At 39.1% G+C, this 23,034-nt stretch overlaps 2 protein-coding genes across 2 annotated transcripts in view; one reads left to right on the top strand and one right to left on the bottom strand.

Moving 5' to 3' along the window:
• Positions 1-3,373, top strand: part of NECAB1 (N-terminal EF-hand calcium binding protein 1) — a 155,341-nt gene extending 151,968 nt beyond the window's left edge. The window contains exon 13 of the mRNA XM_084760026.1: positions 1,279-3,373. Within this exon, the coding sequence (XP_084616152.1) occupies positions 1,279-1,307 (29 nt within the window). The 3' untranslated portion in view covers positions 1,308-3,373. The remainder of the gene's footprint in view (positions 1-1,278) is intronic.
• Positions 3,374-4,184: 811 nt separating this feature from the next.
• Positions 4,185-21,408, bottom strand: LOC311585339 (uncharacterized protein C8orf88). The gene is made up of 6 exons (XM_084760424.1): positions 21,249-21,408; positions 17,346-17,444; positions 16,410-16,483; positions 15,494-15,569; positions 6,861-6,967; positions 4,185-4,595 (listed from the first exon to the last, which is right to left on the bottom strand). The coding sequence occupies exons 2-6, from the start codon at positions 17,422-17,424 to the stop codon at positions 4,572-4,574; spliced, it is 360 nt and encodes a 119-aa protein (XP_084616550.1). The 5' UTR covers positions 17,425-17,444; positions 21,249-21,408; the 3' UTR covers positions 4,185-4,571.
• Between the last annotated feature and the right edge of the window lie 1,626 nt (positions 21,409-23,034).

The raw sequence follows: 23,034 nt of genomic DNA, 5'->3' as shown, positions 1-23,034 counted from the left end.
GCATGTGGGAACACAGCAGTGCAGGCCCATTAACAATCATAACCCATGCGGACAACAGGGGTTTAACCGGAATGTCCTTGCCATAAAGGAAAGAAGGAACACAAGAAAGTGAGGTCTGAGTGGAAACAATTCAACAATTTTAAAAAGCGAAGTTTATTTTTCATCTGCCATTTTACCAAGACATGACAATAACCATACTTCTTTGCCATAGGTTATGTTTAGGTGTTTATATTCATTGGGGAACACATTTCTAGTGTTTCAATCTAAACATTAACAAGGAGGACCCTAGGGAGGATGCTTAGTTGTCATTCAGAAGGGCAAATAGAATAGACACTGGAAGCAGTTGAAGAGAAGGAACAGGAAGGGAGCCTACCATAGATGTTCTCTGAAAGACCCCGCCCAGCAGGGGATCCAAGCAGATGCTGAGACTCACAGCCAAACTTCAGGGTGAAGCGCAGGGAAGAGAAGGGGATAGAAGGGCCTGGAAGGGAAAGGAGCTCCACAAGACCACCAATGGAACCAACAAATCTGGGCTGGGGGAGAGGGTGCTGCAAAAACTCATGCACCAACCAAGCACCATGCATGGTGAGGACCTAGACCCTCTGCTCAGATGTAGTAGATGGGCAGCACAGTCTCCTTGTGGGCCCCATAATATGGGGACTAGGGGCTGCCTCTGACATGGACTCTCGTGCCCACTCGTTGACCACATCCCCCTGGCAGGGCAGCCTTGCCAAGCCATAGAGGAAGAGGATGTAAGACTTGATAGGCTGGGGTCAGATAGGGGATGAGGGCTCCCCGTTTTTTGAGAACTAGGGGAGGGGGGAGGGGCATGGGGAAGGGAGGGTAGGACTGGGAGGAGATGAGGCAGGGGGAGTCCAATCAGGTTGTAAAGTGAATAAATTAAAAAATATGTTATTTATAATACATCCATTTACTTAGTCTCTAACTTCCTGAAACATATATGTAGAAGTGTTCCATGTTATTTCCTAACAACTGGTAGTAGTGGATAGAGTGCAAGAACATGATTCAGCATTGGGCTGTTTATAATCTTGTTACTAAGACAAACCCCATTTCTATATAATTTTTTAAAGTATTAAACAACAAAAACTCCAGTATAATTACACAGGACTAACTCAATATCCCAAAACATCTAGAATTGAAAACTAGAAAAACAATTATGCGGGCGGAAGAGGAAAGGAATGACCTCTTTACAGTTTGGACTTTCTCTACCTTAAAAACACATATGTTCCTTGATTTGGTTTTTATTTTTTCTTTCAGCTTCATGGTGGATCCTGAACAATAATTAGATGCCCCTATACAATGTCTTCATTGTTCCAAGTAAAAGTGTTCTTATTTAAGAAGTAAACTGGAATGTTCTCTGTGGTTGTCAATCTGCTGCGCACTTTTGTTCAATGTGTCATATAGTACACTCGTCTAAAGTGCAGTCTGTAACTATTTCAACTGTTACTCTTGATATTTGATGCTACTTGATTTGCTACATTGTGATCAATCATTATAGTAAAATCCTAATATAGGAACATGGTATGTAAAGTAATAAAATATGACAATTCTGGTAAAAATGCTCTGTGAGAACTTCTAGAACCTCGTATCATAGGCCAGGATTTGTAAACTGACATACGCTCTACAGCAGTGGTTCTCAGTCTTTGCAATGCTGTGACCCTTGAATACTGTCCCTCCTGTTGTGGTGACCCCCAAACCATGAGATTATTTTGTTGCTACTTCATAACTGTAATTTTGCTACTGTTATGAATCATAATGTAAATATCTGATAGGCAAGATATCTACTATGTTACCCCAAAGAGGTTGTGACCCACAAGTTGAAATCCACTGCTCTAAAGGATTACAGCTGTGCTTTGAGACTTTTTTCGGTAATACATTTTTGTGTGTGTGAGACAGAAATGTTGTTCTTCATTGAGGTCCACATGGTCCTCCAACTCTTCTCTTTATGATTCCTTTAACTTTAACATAAAGGCATAAAACAACCTAGGCTCTTGCCTGTAGAAACTGTCCATGTGTCATGTTGTGCTGGTGTTCTGCACATGAACAATCTACGGTAACTGTGGGCATTTACTAATGTGACAGCTTCATTTGTTAGTTTATAATTCTCATATATAAGCTAAACATTTCTGATCAAAGAAGAAAGCTTTACTTTGTGTAAATTAGTATGTATGATAGAAGGCTTTGGTATATGATCCACAGAAATTTTTCTTATGAAAAATGAACACTTGAACTTAAATGAAGATTTTTCAATTTGGTATGTTAGAACTAAAATTTCAACTCAGCTGAATAGAGAAATTTAAAACAAGCACCAAACTCTGGAACTGATTATACCTGTTTTATATACTTTCCTAAGGTAGCTAATGAACTACACACCTTACGTACCCTTCTCGGCGAGCTCTGGCTGTAGAGACTCTGCTACAGGAATACGCACAGAATTACTGCTGTGTTAGGCTCTCATACAAACACCTTTGAAATTCTGGGTCTTACGGCAAAATACATGTAAAATATTATGTTATTTTTAACAGTTGGAAAACAGGGAAAGAGAATGCTTGAATGAAAAATTCATTTTATAAATATGAGACTTGCTCTACAATATCTCAAAATAGTTCATATAACATGAATTTATTGAATACATTTGTATAATTTCAGTTCTCTTCAGTCTATATAAAAGTTCAAAGTTTCTGTTAGACTGAACTAGCAACTTTTACACACGCACACGCACACACACACACACACACACACACACACACACACACACACGTTCAAACCTTAAGGTGACAAGCACTATGAAACAACTCTTTGTTATAGGTATGCAGGGTCCATTGAATGGGCAGTGTCTATTGAGACAAACTGTGAAAGCAAGGGAGCAGAGCAGATGCTGTGGCCTGTCAATACACACTGCGAAGTTCTGGAATGCAGGGGACTTTCAACATACAAATGCTTCTTGGAAATGCTGGTGGTTACAACCAATCAAAATGTTACCTTAACTGGCCACTTCACAGCCAACCCAAAAATCCTATTGAGTGTTTTACATACTAGATAGTTTTCAAAGTAGCAGAGTAGTGTAACTGAAAAGGGCTCTGTCCAGCAACAGAGTTTGAAGACTGGCCCTCTGGTTACAAATTTGAATGAGTTTTGTAAATATATTAAACTAAAATCAAAAGGACTTAAGAAAAAAGCAAATAATGAATTTAACTATGATAATTCTGAAATCAGCTATTAGCATATATTTATATGTATGTTTTAAGTGGGTATATGTGTGAATATGTATGAATATACATACTGGTTTCTGTGACAGAAAAAGAAAAATTGTATGGCAACACACACACACACACACACACACACACATACACACACACACACACATATACACACACCAAAACATGATAGTATAAATATCTCATTTTCAAATAAGCAATACATTTACATTTAATGAAGAGGGTTTTGTGTATCAAAAACAATTATTTCTCTGAGGATCAAAGTAATGAACAAGAAGCTAGGAAAAGACCAAGCTGGGAAATCTTCTGTGGACTAAACGTTAGAATCTGGACTACAAGAATCTGCAAAGCAGCAAACCAGAGGACTTCACAGGTGGAGAGAGATGGCGCTTCTGATCATCTGGGGCCTTGGATGACTTGCTAGTGATCCCAAGGCACAAGATAGAGAAGCAGTGAGTTTATACTTACCTTTCTGTCGGCAGTATTTCTGACATATTACACTGACATTTAATGCATTAAATTCCTAGACATTAAAAGCTAAAGCCTCCAAATTCTTTATCCACATATATTCTTGTTATTACTTACAAATGCCTGAATTTTTCCTCTCTTGGAAACAATTTCAATTTTATTTTCCAATGAGTAACTTGTATCAGCTACTTTTCAACTTCTGCTTCATTAACTTCCTCTCCCAACTGTTCATCTCTGTTAGAAGTTATGAACCTAAGACATATTGTTACTATGAACCCAGGGACTCAATTATGTGTCTGAAACATCCATTAGAAACTCTCCCTCACCCCTGCCATTGACAACTGTGCTCTGAACACCCAGAATCATTTTGGGCCTCTGCAGACGTCACAATGACCTGTTCAGGGGCTGGTGTGAAATTGGTGGGAAAACGAATGAGTGACTTTGACTTTAAGGGCAACAAAAATTACGTACCATATATACATCGTAGCAAATACTTTATATTTGAGAATTTTTACAGCTTACATTTCCATTCCATTATTACAAGTGGTGAAAAACAAGAAGTGCAAGTAGCATGCAAATATAATACAGTCTTCCCACTTCGCCAACAACATCCTCACTTTCGAGTGTTACTTCCCAAGTTTTGCAGGAACTGCCTGCAAAGCTGAAACTGATTATAAAAATTCTTTATAGTTTAAAATATCTCTTTCTCCTTTTATGAGAGGCCAAATAGCCAACCATCAAAAGTAAAAATAAATTGAATCGTCACAGTCCATTAGTTATTGTTACTAGGTCCACTTCATTTGCAGGTGTCCAAAATATAAAATGAATAATTCTTTATCTTCAAATTCATCTGTTCTTAAAATGCTACTTAAAACTTTGGTTGTTTTCCTGTAATATAAAAGAAAGATAATTTATCAGTTACACTAACTGAGTACAGTTTTCACAAAGTAGCTTATTCAACCAAATACTATGAATTTACTACCTAAATGCATGTTCCTATACAATCTATTAAAGTGACTGGAACTATCAAATGCATTTGTGTTTCAGTAAGCCTATATAATCCATTTTTAAATATAGTAAATTGCATTCCAAGTTCTGTTGTTCTTTTTCTGTGGTGCCTAGTTTTTTTAAGTGTTGTTAATGCATAAAGCAAAAGTACGCAATTTTAGTGTACGTTTATTCAAAATGAGTTTGTCAAGCTTTTATTAAGAAAATAAAGTGTTACTGGATTGTTTAAGCCTGAAAATAAAAAGTGGTTGTGTTTTATGTATAACTGAAATTTATATTTATTTTTAAAGACCCAAGAAATTATATGTTTCCTTAGATCTTCAAACAGGTAAGATAGTTCAAGTATATAATACCTTTTTCTCCACCAAGTATTCCTTTCTTAAAAGTATTATAAAAATATTTACATCCTGATTTAATTGCTCATGGCTACTGAGCTAGTAAGATGGCTCAGTGGTAAAGGTGCCTGCCACTAATCCTGGCAACCTGGGTTTGATTCCCAGGATCAAAGCAAAGCTATTTTCTGACCTCTATACATATGCAGTACCATGCATACACACACACACACACACACACACACACACACACACACACACACACACACGCCAGACAAAATGAAAATGTTTAACTGGCTGGAGGCACCTACAAAGTTTCAATTGTGGAATATTGATAGAAATAATACAGGGTTTTGTTTTTTTTTTTTACTTATAACCAAGGAAATAATTTTGCTAATGGGAATCTGTATGTGTGTGCCAGATGAAGCACAGACAGACATGCATGGAGACCAAATGGGGACATCATGCGTTCTGCTCTGTGGCTTCCACCTTTCTCTTCAGATAAGCTGCATCACTAAACTTGGAACTAGGTTGACATCAGCAAGCCTCAGTGACCCTCCTATTTCCATATGCACCTAGCTTTTGATATGGGTTTTGAGGGTTCAGACTGAGTTCCTCATGCCTGTGGGCCAACTGCTCCCTGCCCCCCCATGGCTGCAGGGGTGGTCTGGATTTTTAAGACTTAAAATCCCAAAGAGGGGAAAGGGAGCTAGTATCCTGTAGCCTGTAGTGGAGCTTTTCTTAGCACACTCATGTGCTGAGTCTTATCTTAATATTATTATTGCTTTCACCTAGAAAATAATTGTTTTGAAAACAAGGGGAAAAGTCAAAGGTGATTAGAGACCAAAAAAACATAGAAATAAGTTACTGAGTTCAGAATGACTGACAGGCACATTACTTGTATTTTTATGTTATTCGATTTAACCCTAGCCATACAAAAGTCATCATCCTTATCTTCAATTGCAAAACTGTTACAGTCTAAGCTTAAACTTGAAATGTACAAAGTAGAGCAACAATTTAAACTCAAGTGTTGGGGCTGAAGAGATAGCTCACCAGTTAAGAGCACCAGCTGCTCTTCCAGAGGTCCTGAGTTCAATTCACAGCAACCACAGCATGGCTCTCAACTATCTATAATGCGATCTGATGCCCTCTTCTGTCATGTAAGCATACATGCAAATAGTGCACTCATATCATAAATAAATAAATCTCCTTTTTAAAAGTTTAAACTCAAGTTTGATAGGAATACTCGTGTCCTTTCCTATAAGCCTCCAGCAGGGTGATTATCTATGACTTAGTGCACTTTGATATATTTGATAGTTTGGCATGAATGACAGGGCTGTGTAGCAAAGCAAATAAATAGCAGGAATAATCTGTAGAAAAAGACTAACTGAACAGAACAAAAGCTATAAACGGTCCAGGCACACATAGCTACAGAGTGCCAGGGCACTACCCTTTCTTTAAATATTGCTAGGATGACAAGGTATCCATCCATAAAAAATTCAAACAACCCCCACTTCGTTTGTTATAAAATAGATTCCAGGTAGATTTTAGAATTTAACTGTAAACTAAGATAGAATTTTCAGAAAGCAGGATGCTATTTTCTTAATCTTTTAGCAGAAGAGTTTTACATACATAATATCAAAATTATTCTGTGCTATCCTTGAGTAGAGTAATTTAAACTTTGTGCTTTTTGTACTACCATTCCCTTATAAAACAGAAACTTAAAATTATTTTTAATAATAATAAAGTGAAAATGTTAAAGACAAATATCTGGTATACAATTTTGCAATAAAAAGATCATAAAACAACTTACTGGTTTTTGAAGTACAATGGGATGATCAGGCAGAAAGTCTGGTTTTTTTCTGCAGATGGAAACACTTGAAAGCTTCAACAAGAAATCTCTGCTGTATTTAATTCTCTCTGTAGATATTAAGTTTTAAACATAATGATAAAACTATACTGTTGTAGATAAATATTTGACTCAGATTTTGGGTGTCTCTAAATGGTCCCCTGTTTTATTAAATGGCATTCAGTATCTATTGAGAAGATAGGGAGAAAAAGGTCATCAGATCTTTCTTTCACGTGGAAAAGAAGCCAGGGGGAAAAAGGAAGAAAAAGGAACCATTTGGAAAAATTAGTAGTAATAGTAATATAGGCATAGGTAGAGCAAGGTGACCAAATTTTATAAAGAGCAGGAGCAATAGATATTAAGACTTATTGTAGTATTCAGATCATACCAAAATGTAACCACAATGAGCCAATATAATCTGTTTCAATACTTCAGTTTTAAAACAATCAAACTAATTAGAAAACATTTATAATTGGCTAGATCAAAGGTTCTCAACCTCTGGGCAAGACACTTTTCGTGGTCAAATTACCTTTTGTGGGGTTGCATATCTGATATTTACATTACAATTCATAGCACTAGCAAAATTACAGTTATGAAGTAGCAACAAAATAAATTTATGGTTGGGGTGACCACAACATGAGGAACTGTATTAAAGGGTCGCAGCATTAGGAAGGTTGAGAACCACTGTGCTGGGTGATGGTAAGGAGATCCAAGACAGGTTCCCTATTTTCAAGTCAGCCAACTATTCAAGTATCTGCTAATTTCTCATCATAAATCATGCAGAAACTATCACCAGTACTGACCATATCCAGATGCTGAAGAAAATGGCCACAATATTCTAAATGAACCAAAAGAAAAGAACTGACAAACTCCTTATTGGTGTGGAGAGAAAATCCTACAGCAATCCCACTGACACTCTCTAGTAAAGGAAAGCTAACAGAATTCACCAGCAGATTGACCAGCGAGAAATGTTAAAAGGAGGTCATTCAATTTGAAGGGAAATGATCCTAGATGGAAATTTTCCTCTTCAAAATGCAAGGTCAAGTGGAGAACTTGTTTGAAAAAACTTTAAGTCCCTGAAGAAAGAGATTGAAGATGACTTGAGAAGATAGAGGAATCTCCCTTGTTCGTGGATCAGGAGAATTAACATAGTAAAAATCGACCATCTTACCAAAAGCAATTTACAGATTCAATGCAATCCCTATCATAAGATGTTCACAATGTTTTAAGGACATTGAAAGTTCACTTCTCAACTTTATATGGATAGACAAAAACCCAGAATAGCTAAAACAATCTTATACAATAAAAGATCCTCAGGAAGAATCTCCATACCCTGTCTCAAGCTGTACTATAGAGCAATAGTAATTAAAACAACATGATACTGGTACAGCAGTAGGCTGGTGGGTCAATGGAATCGAATCGAAGACCCAGATATGAATCCACACACATATGGTCACTTGATTTTTCACAAAGAAGCCAAATCCATTCAATGGAAAAAAGATAGTATCTTGAACAAATGGTGCTGGTCTAACTGGATGTCTACATGTAGAAAAATGCAATTAGACCCATATTTGTCACCATGCAAAAAACTCAAGTCCAGGTGGATTAAAGACCTCAATGTAAAACCAGAGATACTAATTGGTTAGAAGAAAAAGTGGGGAAGAGCTTGGACCACATTGGCACAAGAGACAACTTCCTAAACAGACCACCAATAGCCCAGGCCTTAAGGTCAACAATTCATAAATGGGACCTCATGAGGCTGAGAAATTTCTGTAAGGCAGGAGACACTGTCAACAGAACAAAATGACAGCCTACAGACTGGGAAAAGATCTTCACCAACCCTTCTCCTGACAAAGGTCTAATATCCAAGATATATAAAGAACTCAAGAAGTTAAACACTATCAAACCAAATAACCCAATTGAGAAATGGAGCTCAGAACTAAACAGAGAATTCTCAACAGAGGAATATTGAATGGCTGAGAAACAATTAAACAAATGCTTAATGTCTTTAGTCATCAGAGAAATGCAAATCAAAACGACTCTGAGATTCTATTTTACACCCATGGGAATGGCTAAGATCAAAAATTCAAGTGACACCACATGCTGGTGAGGATGTGGAGAAAGCGGAACACTCCTTCATTGCTGGTGGGGATGCAAACTAGTACAACCACTTTGGAAATCTATCTGGCGCTTTCTCAGAAAAACGGGAATAGGGCTTCCTCAAGACCCAGCTATTCCACTCCTTGGAATATACCCAGAAGATGCTCCAGCACATAACAGGGACATATGCTCTACCATGTTCATAGCAGCCTTATTCATAATAGCCAGATCACGGAAACAGCCTAAGTGTCCCTCAGTAGAAGACTGGATAACAAAACTGTGGTATATTTACACTATGGAATACTCTTCAGCTATTAAAAACAAGGAATTCCCGAAATTTGTGGATAAATGGATTGAACTAGAAATGATCATAATGAGTGAGTTAACCCAGAAGCAGAAAGAGTCAAATGGTATATACTCAACTTATATCTGGACACTAGCCCAAGGGCCATGTCCCATGAAAGTCTTCACTTATCAGGAAAGTGGGACAGAGGGGAGGACATCCTATTGGGGCTTTAGGTGAGAGAAGCATGGGAAAATGGGAAAATAGAAGGATCCAGAGGGTCCTAGAAACCTACAAGAAGAACATTATGATGGGCAGATCTGGACCCAGGGGTGCTGTTCCAACTATGGCACCAGCCAAGGACAATATGTGCAGTAAACATCAAACCCCTCCTAGATCTAGCCAAGGGACAGAACATTCTCCACAGTTGAGTGAAGAGTGGGGACTGACTTTCACATGAACTCTGGTGCCCCATATTTGACCATGTCCCCTTGATGGGGAGGCCTGCTGGCACTCAGAGGAAGGATAGCAGGCTACCAAGAAGAGACTTGGTACCCTATGAGCATATACAGGGGGAGGAGGTCCCTCTCAGCCACAGTCATAGGGGAGGAGAGTAAGGGGAAAGCAGGAGGGAGGGAGGAATGAGAGGATACAGGGATGGGATAACTATTGAGATTATAATATGAATGAACTAAAAAAAATTTAATGCAAGGTCAAATGAAATGATAACAGCCAGCCAAGTGTACTAAAATATGTGTCACTGTTTAAGTACTAATGTGGCCTGGTATGTTCCTAAGGTACAGATATGGTGTGTTCCTAAGGTACAGATGTATAAAAGGCCCTGCATATAAGTCCAGGAATGCACCATATGCTTGAAACAGTACAATGTTAAAAACAAGTAAAAAAAGGTTGGATATTATAATTCCTAGATTACACCTTTAAAAGAAAAAGTAGCCACAAATTCATTCAATAAGTGGAAATGAAATAAAAACACAAAAACATCTAAAAGTAGATAAGAAAAATAAAACAAAGATCATTTATTAACAACTGAAACAAATAATAACAGGTCTAAATCCAACTATATCAGCAGTCACTTTAAATGTGAAAAGTCTAAAAACAGTAAACTTCTCTTAGCTATTCACCTGGCAAACAGGTGAGAATCATCGAGTCATACAATCTGTTACAACTATTCAATTCTGCATCATAGCACAGAGGCACCACAGAAATGATGAGTGTGGCTCTGTTTCAACCAATTTTGTTTCTAAAACAATGATAGGCCATAGTTTTCTGACTCCTTGAAAACCGTTGCATAGATGGATACAAGTTGACACTCGGTAAAGAACACTATACTGCCTGCACTGAACACAAATACATTCATATGGGGAAAAATACATATATATCATAACAAGATTAGGAGTAGGAAAGCTAAAGTATCTACCATCTCAGACAAAGAGGTAATTATTAATATGTGCTGCATAATAGAATTTTAAAAGACACAAGGCAACTTTAACAGAAATAAATTGGGTAAATAGACAATGATGCCCAGTATTATAAAAACCCTACATCAGGAACTAAGAAAATTAAGCATCAGTAATCTGGATAGCATTAATTAAATATTTCATCTAACTAAAATTATAGAGATGACACCTACAAAACACAAGTTCCTTTTGAGTATATATGTACAGTATACTGATAGCAACTATAAGTCAGACCAGAAACAAGTCTGAATAAATTAAAATGTTTTAAATCATATAGACTATATTTTGGGGATTTTGTTTGTTTTGTTGTTGTTGTTGTTGTTGTTGTTGTTGTTGTTGTTGTTGTTTTTGAGACATAGTTTCTCTGTGTAGCCTTGGCCATCCTGGAACTCTCTATAGACCAGGTTGACCTCGAACTCACAGAGATCCACCTGCCTCTGCCTCACCAAATGCTGGGGTTACAGGTGGGTGCCACTGTCACAACCCCCCTCCCAGTGGAACCTGTGTGACAATTAATACAGAGGTCTGAGACTACAACCTCCTTAACAGGGGAGAGTCTCCTGGAAATGGGATTGACAAAGATGCAGAATTAGGCTGGGGGGTGGGCAGGGAGTGAATCTGGAAGGAGGAAGAGAAAGGTGACTATGATCAAAGCACATTGTTTACAATTCTCAACTACCACAACATATGTATATAAAGAAATGTTTTGTTCTGTTTCTGTGTTCTTATAACAGTATACCTTATTTAGGTAATGTAGAAAGAAATTAAGCTTAGAGTTCTGGTGACTGGAAAATCCAAACACCATGGCATCTGGGAAAGAAGGAACCTTTGACTTCATCTTACACACAAGGAGGCATCTTAGCAAAGAGGCATAAACATGTTAGAGAGACTGACATTAATCCATTTTAAGGACTCCACTTTTACCACTGTAATGGGAAATTGAGCTTCAACAAGAGGCTTGTTGTAGGCAAATCACACATGAGCCATACCAATAAGAAAATAAATATATACAAGTAATGACCTAATAAGCTACAGTAAATGCTAGGGCTGGGGAGATAGCAAATGAAATCAAAAAGTAAGAGAAAGAAGTTTACAACCACCAAAGAAGCACATAAATAAAGACAAATCTGGTTCTTTGAAGAATGAAAACAAAATTTACTAATATCCAAGTAGATTAACCAGCAAAAAATCCATCAAATAATCAATGTCTGAAAGAATAGTGGAGTTCTTAGCAGAGACACTACAGATATAAATATAAGAGCAAGGACAAGCAGCTTTCTACCAACATTCAACATGGATGAGATGCCTATATAAACATTTGGACATACGTTTTACGTCTCTTTGATATGTCCATTTGAAAATTAGGTTCTATTAGAGTTAATGCAATTAAAATAATAATGATAATGAATGCCAAGAGCTGTCAAGCAACTAGACTTCACAGATAAATCTAGCTACAAGTGCACTCAAAACAGTATGATGAAATTATGCATTTACCTAGTCTATGGTATATCAATCCAACTTCTACCGCAAAGAAATCAAAAATCATACAATAATTTCTTTTATATTAATATCAACAATAATCAAAAGTTATAATGCAAAAGGATAAATAAAATGTATAGCCATACAGTGGAATTCCTATGAACCACTTTTCAAGAAAAAAAAAATACACACTAGAGAAAGATATCGATTAGTATTAGCTGCCTGAAGTTGAGTGTGGGAGTAGGGAGTGAGGCAAATGTGTAACAAGTGTGCTTTGTGATGGATATGTAACGATGCTTACACAGGTGTAACAAGTGAGTGTGCTTTGTGATGGATGTGTAACGATGCTTACACAGGTGTAACAAGTGAGTGTGCTTTGTGATGGATGTGTAACGATGCTTACACAGGTGTAACAAGTGAGTGTGCTTTGTGATGGATGTGTAATGATGCTTAGACAGGTGTAACAAGTGAGTGTGCTTTGTGATGGATATGTAGCGATGCTTACACAGGTGTAACAAGTGAGTGGGCTTTGTGATGAATGTGTGATGATGCTTACACAATTCCGCAATTCAGCAAGAGGACAAGTCACACACTGACAATGGTGGTTTCTATAATATCTAAATTGTATCTCTCAGTAAAGCTCCTAAGGAATAGATATAGTTGAGACAAAAGGATTTTACATTGGAATTGTTAGATAGGGAGGACGAGACTATTTAGCTGCTGCTATTAGCAGTGCTGTGTAAAAGCAGTGACTAGGAAGATTTCCATGATGGGAATGGCCCGTGGCTGAGAACTAAGGATTAGTAACTTCAGACTGAACTGTGCTGCAGTGCTGGGGGTGTTGGGGGGCAGGGAGGGAGGGTGAGGAAAGCTATTAACCAGGCAAAGGACAGGGATGTTCAGAAGGTAAAGAATGACTAAGGAAATATAAAGACAAAAAGTAGAGAGCGAATGTTATTAATATCAGAATAAAACAAGAGCTTTTGAAAAGGAACAGGGAGGAAAATGGAGTGGTGAAAAACTAACAGAGAAATGCACAAAATATTCCACTTGGAAGGCCCTAGGTCTCCATCCTGAGAGAGCTCACCTTGTGTGCTTTGTTTGTACAGATTTGTCTGTCTAGTTGTTATCTGTGAATATTAAAATGGCTCCAACTTTGTGTCTATCTTATTAAAAGTGTGCATGTTGGAGAGCTCATTGTTAACTGAAATTTTCTATCTAGCAGACTATCAATCAAGTGTGAAAGTGGAATAAAGCCATTTTCAAACAAACTCAAAACAGTCACCTACTCAACACCCTTCCTCCTAAATCTTCTAAAGAATGTACTGAGCAAAGAGAAGTGGTGAATGACAAGAAGACAATGTGACAACCAAGGGAAGAATTGAGGGACATCATGGAAAAGAGCAAAGTCGGAAACCTCAAAGTTTTCCATCCATTAGAGGGAAAGTAAACTGGTGAACAATTGCAAGAGTCAACTTTCTCTGAAGTCTGTAATTTCACTAAACGCTTACTCTGTTTGACAAACATTCCCAGGACAAGAGATAGCAGCTGGTAAACATGCATGGTGTTTGCTTGCTTGTTTTTCTTTTTAGTTTTTCCAGACAAGGTTCTCTGTGTAGTCCTGGCTGTGCTGGAACTCTCTCTGTAGACCAGGCTGGCCTTGAACTCAGAGATTCACTTGCCTCTGCCTCCCCAGTGCTGAGATCAAAGCTGTACACCACCACTGCCTGGCTACAAACACATAGTATGTCAAGGTTTTAATAGTCCTTGCAAATGACCTATAGAGACAATGCCATCACTAACAAGTTTTTAATGGCCTCTATTATATAAATGGAAAATCTGATCCCAAAAAGCGCATGGAATTTCAGTGAAACCCAAATAGCCTTAAACTATCTTGGGGAAAAAAAAAAACAGTGCTAGGTTTATGCTTGTAAATATCAAAGCTTACTACAGAGCTACCATATGCAAAGAGTACTGTACCAGCATAGGGTGAAAATATAGATAAAGGATTACAACTGAGAGGCCATTACCACCACCATCCACATCACCTCAGCCCCAATGAAGGTTCCAAGGACATTCAGTGTGGGAAAGGTGTTTTTACTACAGAATAGCTACAGGAAAAAGTATGAAGCTGGACTCCAATCTCAGACTATATCCATAAATTAACTAAAAATGGGTCACAAGCCCAAAAGTTCTAAAAGTATAAAACTCTAAAGAAAACAAGCTGATACTTTTGTTTTACATCTAATCCTAAATATAACAAAACAACAACAAAAAAAGAATGGTCAATGACGGGCGAATCTGGACCCAGGGGTTCTGCTCAAACTACGGCACCAACCAAGGACAATACATGCAGTAAACATCGAACCCCAATGCAGATCTAGCCAATGGACAGGACATTCTCCACAGTTGAATGGAGAGTGGGGTCTGACTTTAACACGAACTCTGGTGCCCCATATTTGACCATGTCTCCTTGATGGGGAGGCCTGGTGGCACTCAGAGGAATGACAGCAGGCTACCAAGAAGAGACTTGATACCCTATGAACATTTACAAGGGGAGGAAGTCCCCCTCAGTCACAGTCATAGGGGAGGGGAGTAAGGGGAAAATGGGAGGGAGGGAGGAACGGGAGGATACAAGGGAGGGGATAGCAATTTAGATGTAATATGAATAAATTAATTAAAAACAAAAAACCCAAATATCTATGTATATAAAATAAAAATAAATAAAATCTCAAAAAAATTTAAGTAAAAAAAAAAAAAAGAATGCTTAAATCAGACAATCATCTAATTAAAATGCTAAGCACTGTAAAAAGCCAGTGAGAGAACATGTTCCAGCAGGGGAAACACTTGAGAGTCAGGAATCTGCAATCTGACAAGAGCTAGCATTCAAAATAAAGGGAAGAGAGAAGGGAGGAGGAAGAGAGAGAGAGAGAGAGAGAGAGTGTGTGTGTGTGTGTGTATACATATTTATACACAAATATAGGTGTGTGTGTTCTCTAATATATATATGTATGTGATTTAATATATATTAAATCAATAAAAAAGCCTAACGAAAATTTTGATAAAATGTATAAATAACTTTTCATCTCATTACAACCATTATTATTCTGGTGTCTCCTTTAGAGAAGAAAATCAACATAATTATCAAAACAAGAAGTTAACCTAAAATATAACCAAATTCTTATGTATAGGTATGTAGGCATGTGAATCCTGAGGACACTGTGTAATTAGAGTTGAGAGTTTTGCCAAAAGAGTACCTTTTTTAACTGGAGACTGGTGTTGCTGTTGCTCATTAAGACCTTGAGAAAAGGCTTGCATTCCATTCGTCTTACACTGTTAAGTAAGAAAATGTACTTTTAAACTTGGGTTTAAGATGTTTATGTAACTATTTTTTTTATCACCCAGGGGTATTTTTCTAAGGCCTATGATATTAACCATGGAATATTTGAAGCTGACTAATAAATCCTGACTACAAGCTTGCTTTTTAAAGTGAAGGTCATAAAGGTGGTATCCTGCTACACACTTACAGCACACTCACTCCTCCCTATGAGCTGCTGCACTGAAAGCCCTCGGGTTTCCCCAGGCAATATGGCTATTGCCATTGTCCTTGGCTACCCAGCGCAACTAGATGGGAAGACTCCAGTTCTGAAACCACGCCTTTGGTGGTTTTGTTCAGGACACAAAAGCATCAAACTGGAACTGACCTGAAAACTCCCTGCCCCCTGCACTAGCTAACACCTTTAATCCCAACACTCGAGAGGCAGAGGGTGGTGGATTGATGTGAGTTCGAGGCAGTCTGGTCTACAAAGCCTGTCCAGGACAGTCAAGGCTACACAGAGAAACCTTGTCTTAAAAAACCAAAAAAAAAAAAAAAACCAGGAAATATTTACATTTTAAAGTGCTGTGTGTGGAGTGTATGGGTGACATGCAATCCTTAATATATGTGTGAAATATATCAACATTTAAAATATATATAATGCAGTTAACATAAGATTTTGCATACAGCCAGCTAGCAATGTCATTTTACAGTCTATAAAGTGAATATACAAATTACATGCACATACACTCACACACCACACACATGTGCACACTCAAAACTAAAAACCCTGGATAAGCATGTGCTTTGCCACCATGATGCTCCCGGCCCAACCTGTTACAATTTCTAAGACTTACTCTTCCAACTCCACTTTGTAAGCACTGAGTGTTGCATGGATATTCATTCTGAAAGTTGAAAGGGAACACTGGTCCTGTTAGAAGGAGGAAAAACTACTTTAAATATTCACACGTTCAATACTTGATAATCTGAAAAGCATGCATGTTTGCGATATCTTTGGCATTGGGACAAATTTTTATGATGGCTCATTATTCAACAAGTACTTATGCAACCCTCTGGCATGCAGCTTGTTAGGAGGCAGGTAATCAAGCACAAGAAGGTTTCGCAGCCTAAAACCCAAGCTCATAAGTAATAGCAGGTTATTACTAAGTTGCCCAATCAGACGTGAACGGTGTCTGTGGCCCAAGCAAGCCTTGACTGTGATATCTTACTGCCTTAACATTTCACGCAGTTGGATTACAGGCCTGAGCCATTAGGCCTGGCTTACTTCCAAACCGTTAGTTATCGCTGTTGAGGCTTCTGGAGTGAGCTCCATGACAGCTCAAGCACACCTTTACTTCCTGCTGGCATTCCACGCACAGTGTAATGCCTCCAGGCATTGGTTGCTGTTAAATTTGTTCTTGTTTCATGTGTTTTACAAATATTATGCACTGACAATAATCACAAGGTACAAATAATTTCTATGGGAAGGTGTCTCTCTGACCAGAGACCAGTTAGCTATATACTGAGATGATAAAAAAGAACCACAGTTACTTTCAGGTGAGGGCTTAAGCTCCCTTCCCTGGCTGGTCTGTAAGACTTAGGACCAGTAGACTCTAACTAATAATCTCTGTATCTTTACACGGCATTTGTAAACTCTTCAAATAGAAGGGGTCATTATTACTTCTTTTAAACTCCACTTCAAATAATTACCTCACAAAATGATTAAGCCTTTCAAATACTAATTAGCCACTGATAGGTTAATACTTAAAAGAATTCAATACTCCACTACTCACCGGGAGGAGAAGAGAGATGACGAACAGGTCTTGCAGGTTGAAGCGGTTTGCCAATCAATTTTTTGGTTTCCATTGTCATAAAGACCTTGAGGTTCCATACTTTAATAGGGAAAACACATTTTTATCTTTTAGACAATGTTCATGCTTACAGCTACCTACATACATGTGGAAATATATAAAGTGAACCTTTACCCTTCTTGTCTTAAGTTCTAGCCCTACTTCTCTCATTGTCCACGGCTATTTCCATGTCCATATTATCATTGAGACATCAATTAAACATCTCCAGAGTGAAACAATCTTCTTCCTGGATTCCTCAAAGTCATCACCAATCCCCCCAAAACGCCTTCAATTTGATGCTTTAAGTCACTCTGCTTCCAACCCATTTTCCTGCCACAAGATATTCACAGGTTTTCATCAATTCTGTAACTTCTCTAGGACCACCTTTTAAGTAGTTATAAATGCTACCCACATGTGAACTTGTGATACCAAAAATGTGTACATGTTGTGACATGTGAGGCCACAGCAACTACATTTCAATTATCTTTTCACTCTATTATCTACAACATAATTAGTTTCATTAAATAAACCAAGTAGTTTATGTCCGTCTCATTATCCCTACATCTTTATGGCACACAGCTTCCTAAATTCGGGTGTGCGTCAAAGCAAGAGAAGAGCAAGCCGGTGCTTAGCTGGATCCTGGCCATCTAAAAAGAATTACCATCTTAACCAAAGTGTAAGCCCGTTTATATTTCCTCAAGTATATGTTAGGATTGCTAACTACCTTTCTCTTATCTAAAAGTCTTTGGAGATATATAATTCCAATATTACAATAATAATGTAATCCCTCAAATTAGTCATGCTAACTAATCTCAGAGTTAATTGTTCTTGAAATGTGAGGATAAACGACCCAGCCCACCGGCCAGTAGCTGTCCTGCTTTTTTGTATTCCTGTGAACTGGAGCTTAACAGTAGCTCCTAAGCCAGTGGTTTGCAAGCTTCCCAATGCTGCAACCAACCCCTTAACCCAGTTCCGTTAATACATGTTGTGGTGACCCTACCAGCCACAAAATTATTTGTGTTGCTATTTCATAGCTGTAATTCTGCTACTGTTATGAATTGTCATGTAAATATTTTGGAGATAGAGGTTTGCCAAAGAGGCCATGACCCACTGGTTGAGAACTGCTATAAATCTAAACAAATCAACACTATTTGTTCATAATACAACCCTGATATAACAGGAAGCAGGAAAAATTCTATATAGGATATTTAAAATAAAGGTTAAAAGCCCTCTAATGTGAATTGTTAAGTATAATACACGTTTCTTTGCTTAATGTTTATCCTAACAATTCTGATGAGAACTCTAACAACGCCACACAGTAACTTTCCACCCTGTTTCCCATATAAAACTAGTGAATCAGACCACAAAAGAATAGAAAGACCTTGGCACACATTTCCTTGTTTTCCATTGCTCAGCTGAAACTGAGCTGTAGACTGTGAAGTCTCTTCCAGCTGCTGAGCAAGGCAAACTGGGGGATTGTATTCAAACTGGGGGGATTTCAAGAGTTGGGGAGCTACAGATTTTGCAAAACAATAAACAGAAAATGAAAGCCTTTTCTGTGCCACCTACCTTCCAGTTGGCAGTAGGAAAGAGAACACCTAGATCGCCCCATATATAAATTCACATCAGTCAGTAATTTAGAAAATATGCATATACACACTTTTTAATATCTTTTCTTTTAAAATAAAACTCTGCTTGCACATTACAGGGAATGAGTAGCCACTCACAATGCATAGTCCACACTACCATCACTTATCAACTAACGGGGTTACATATTTAACAAGATAATCACCATATCAAACCGAGCTACAGGATATCAATCAAGAGAAGACTGCAAACCACAATTCTCATCTCCATTTAGTTCAAAATAATAAGAGGCTTAGTGAACTACTAAGTCAATGTATAAAATCTTCAGAGTTTAATGCCTGTTTCATCCAAGAGCTTAAAGACGTTTTTGATGCGGCCAGTGCTACCAGTAGGCACTTAGCTCATCCACTTTTTTTAAAAAAAGAACAGTAGTTGCAAAAGAAACTAGTAACACAGGGTAGCAAGGGGCAGGCTCAGGAGAAAGTTGTCTTTTAAAATGTAAATACAGCTTGTGACCTAGTTTTTTATTTTTAATTAATTTGCCATAATATCTCAAAATTCTTCAAACTGGTTGCTAAGTACAGTTTCTATCAAGTTTTGAAAACCTATCATCTTGAAGGACAAGTTGCTTATGAGTGAAATCAGTAGATTACCATTAGCAACAACAATAAGTCAAGAGTCTTGTAGCTACGACTCCACATGTGCCAATACTAACTGTACCCCAGGCACCTTTCCTGTTTTACTCAGTTGTTCTCAGTAATTTCAAAAGTATAAATTAGCCAGAATTTTCTAAAATATAGTAGAATGAGCACATAAACTGATAAGTTTGGATGCAATTGGTATTGAGGATAGATGATTTAAATTAAAACACTATTTTTAGATGGTACTGCATCATAAATACCTTACAAATGCTACTTCACTAAACACTGAGTTAGTTATACGTTAACTGTTCAAAGTTTCTAGTCTCGCCTTACAGAGGAGGCACATAAGATACAGAGACCCAAATCTATAGAATTAGCCAAGAAGTGAATGCATCAGTCTCTAAAGTTGCTTACTTGTTCAGACACCTGGCTCCACTGTTACATACAAGAATGTTACTTACTAATAAAAAAATTAACTAGTAGAAGGTATATTTATGGATAAGCCTCGGTGAATGTTATGTCTGTGTTTTGAATATTATGAAGATGAATGTCATAACGTGTTTATGCTAACACTTGCCATTGCCTCAATTTACACCCGTCTTCGAATATTTAACCATGACATGACCCCTTCCTGTTAACCCAGAGTTTAAAAAATATCGGGCTGGGTGTGTAGCCCAGGTGGCAGGTATGAAGTCCTCGGTTGATCCCCAGCACCGCGTAAAACCTGGTGTGATGGGTCACACCTACAGTCACAGCAGCACTCGGGATCAGGAATTCAAACTCATCCTTGGCTTCAGGGTTGAATCAGAGGCCAGCCCAGGGCTGGATAAACTGAGTATGAAAATTAAAATTTCCCTTATAAATTCTAGGCTTCTTGGGGCTAAGGCTGTAGCTCAGGGTTAAAGTGCTTCCGTAGGAGGGATGTGTAAGGTCTTGAGTTCTATCTAGTGCCAGCACCACCAAAATAAATACACAGTGTTCTAGTACAATTAAAAAACAGAATCACTTCTATTTTCCTCCTGTATATTTTCCATATGAAAACTCGTTAAGATTTAAATTCTCAATTTCCTACTTCAAAATTCTACACTTAAAACCAAACACTGCTTGTTAAGGGAAAAAAACTGTCCTGGTAAAAAAATAATAGCAAAAAGTAACAAAACATAGTCAAACAGGAAATAGAATCCATTATTAGGTAGTAAATATAGACATACTTAAATATGTATATATGTATATATAATATATTTCATAAATCCATTTAGCTTTTTTAAAAAACCAAAAAACTATTCAACAGCCACATGTAGCATCACATTTTATCCTCCGCACTTCTCTTTTAAAAACCTGGGGAGAGGGACTCAAAGAGGGTTTTTTGTGTGTTTTATTTTTTTTCAGCATCATTCACCAAAAGACACAATTTAACGACTCGCTGAGAGGAGCTGTCTAGGCAACAGGTGTGTGTGGCGTCGGTCTGGCCCTTCTCCCTCGCTGGCACTGGCGGCGGGCGAGCGGGCGAGCCGGAGGCGGCAGGGGTCTCCGCGCCTTCGCTTCTCCTGCCCGCTCCCCGGTGCTGCCCGCTGCCCACCCGACGCCCAGGCTGTGCGGCGGCCTCCCCCTCACCTACCGCCTCAAGACCCGGGAGGGTTTCCGGCGCGGCGTCGCGGCGCTCAGCCCAGACACGGCGGCCGAGGGCCCGGCTGCCGTCGGGGAACGGCTCCCGCCGCGCGTCGGCTGGCTGCCTGGGTCACCGGGGCCGCAGGCTGGGGGGCGGGGCGGGGCGCGGGCCGGGGGGCGGGGCCCCGGGGTCAGGACCGTTAAACCGGCGGCGCGCGGGTCCGGGGCAGGGTCTGCGGGGCGGTGGGCGCGGCGCGCGCTCGGGGGGAGGGGGGCCGGACGGACGGCTACCTCGGCTACCTCTCCTAGGTGCAGGCGGCCGGCGGGGCGGGTGGGATCCAGCCTCTGTGAAGTAGGAGGCAGCCTCTGTGAGGCAGGCCGCTTTTATATGGGAGACTAACCCAGGAAACCTGCGAGGGAGGTATCCTCAGTGATGGAGGCCACCCACCTCTAGGAGGGAGTTTGAGTCCGAGAAAGCCACGTCTGTGACCCCAAATCTTGTTTTTGTTTGTTTATTTGCTTGCTTGTTTGCTTGAAGGGGCTGGCAGCAGCTCTACCTGGTATGTCTTGTGGATGGATTCCATTTGTCCACAAGGATAGTGGTGGAGAAATGGTGTCCATCCAGCAGGAATACATATTTTCACTTAAATTACTTTTCTGCTGCTATGACAACAACAACAACAAAACAGAAAAAAATCAAAACGCCTAAAGAGAGGGTCTGTTTTGACTCATGATTTGAGTGTAGCCTACGGTGAAGAAAGTGTGGCGGGAACATGAGGCAGCTGGTCATATGAAGCAGAGGTGAATGGGGCTCACTGCGCCCCATTCACTCAGTCCTGCAGGCTCAGCCCATTGTAGCCTGCTCTTCTTCCCTCAACCCAGTCTAGAAACTTCCAGAGGTTTGTTATCTAGGTGATTCTAGATCGCGTCTGGTTAACAGTATCGCATTCTGCAGATTACTGAACAGATCAAAATTAGTTAACAAAAGTCTATTTGAATCCAAATCCGTTATTTTCCATCTTCATTTAAATTCTCTTGTGAATTTTCTTCATGGTCATCTCAGGAGGTCCATACACCTGTGCTAGATGATGCGAAGATGGTGGGGGAGGGGAGGACACAGCCAGCCCTCACGGGCTTCATGCAAAGGGGCACATAGTTCTGTGGGGCTGGGTAAGTACTGGAATAGAAGAACACTTAGCCTGAGAACACAGTAGAAGTAAACATTGAACCCCTACTCTGATCTTCCCAATGGACAGGACATTCTCCACAGTTATGTAGAGAGCGGGCACTGACTTTGACATGAACTCTGGTGCTCAATATTTGACCACCTTCCCTTGGTGGGGAGGCCTGGTGGCACTCAAAGAAAGAATAAGCAGGCTACCAAGATGAGACTTGATAGCCTATGACCATATAGTGGGGGAGGAGGTCCTCCTGGGTCATAGGCCTAGGGGAGGGGAATAGGGTGAAATCGGGAGGGAGGGAGGAATGGGAGGATATAAGTGATGGGATAACAGTTTAGTTGTAATCTGAATAAATTAATAAAATTTTAAAAAAAGACGGCTAAGCTGACACACCTAGGTAAAAGTTCTTCTGAGAAGGTAATGCTTCCCTTGTTTCAGTTACCTGGAAGAAAACTGAAAGTACAAAGAGAGGAAAACGCTAAGGGGAAAGTAAGCAGAAATGGATAGAAAGGAAAATGAAACAAGGTGAATTTAAATCATATTTTGAGCCTTTGTTTAACAGTTAATGGTGTACTTTTTTTTTCCAGACAAGAGTTTCTCTGTGGGGCCTTGGCT

This window comes from Acomys minous (genome assembly GCF_964271855.1).
Source record: "Acomys minous genome assembly, chromosome: 1".
Taxonomy (NCBI): Eukaryota; Metazoa; Chordata; class Mammalia; order Rodentia; family Muridae; genus Acomys; species Acomys minous.
This window is presented reverse-complemented; position numbering and strand designations above follow the sequence as displayed.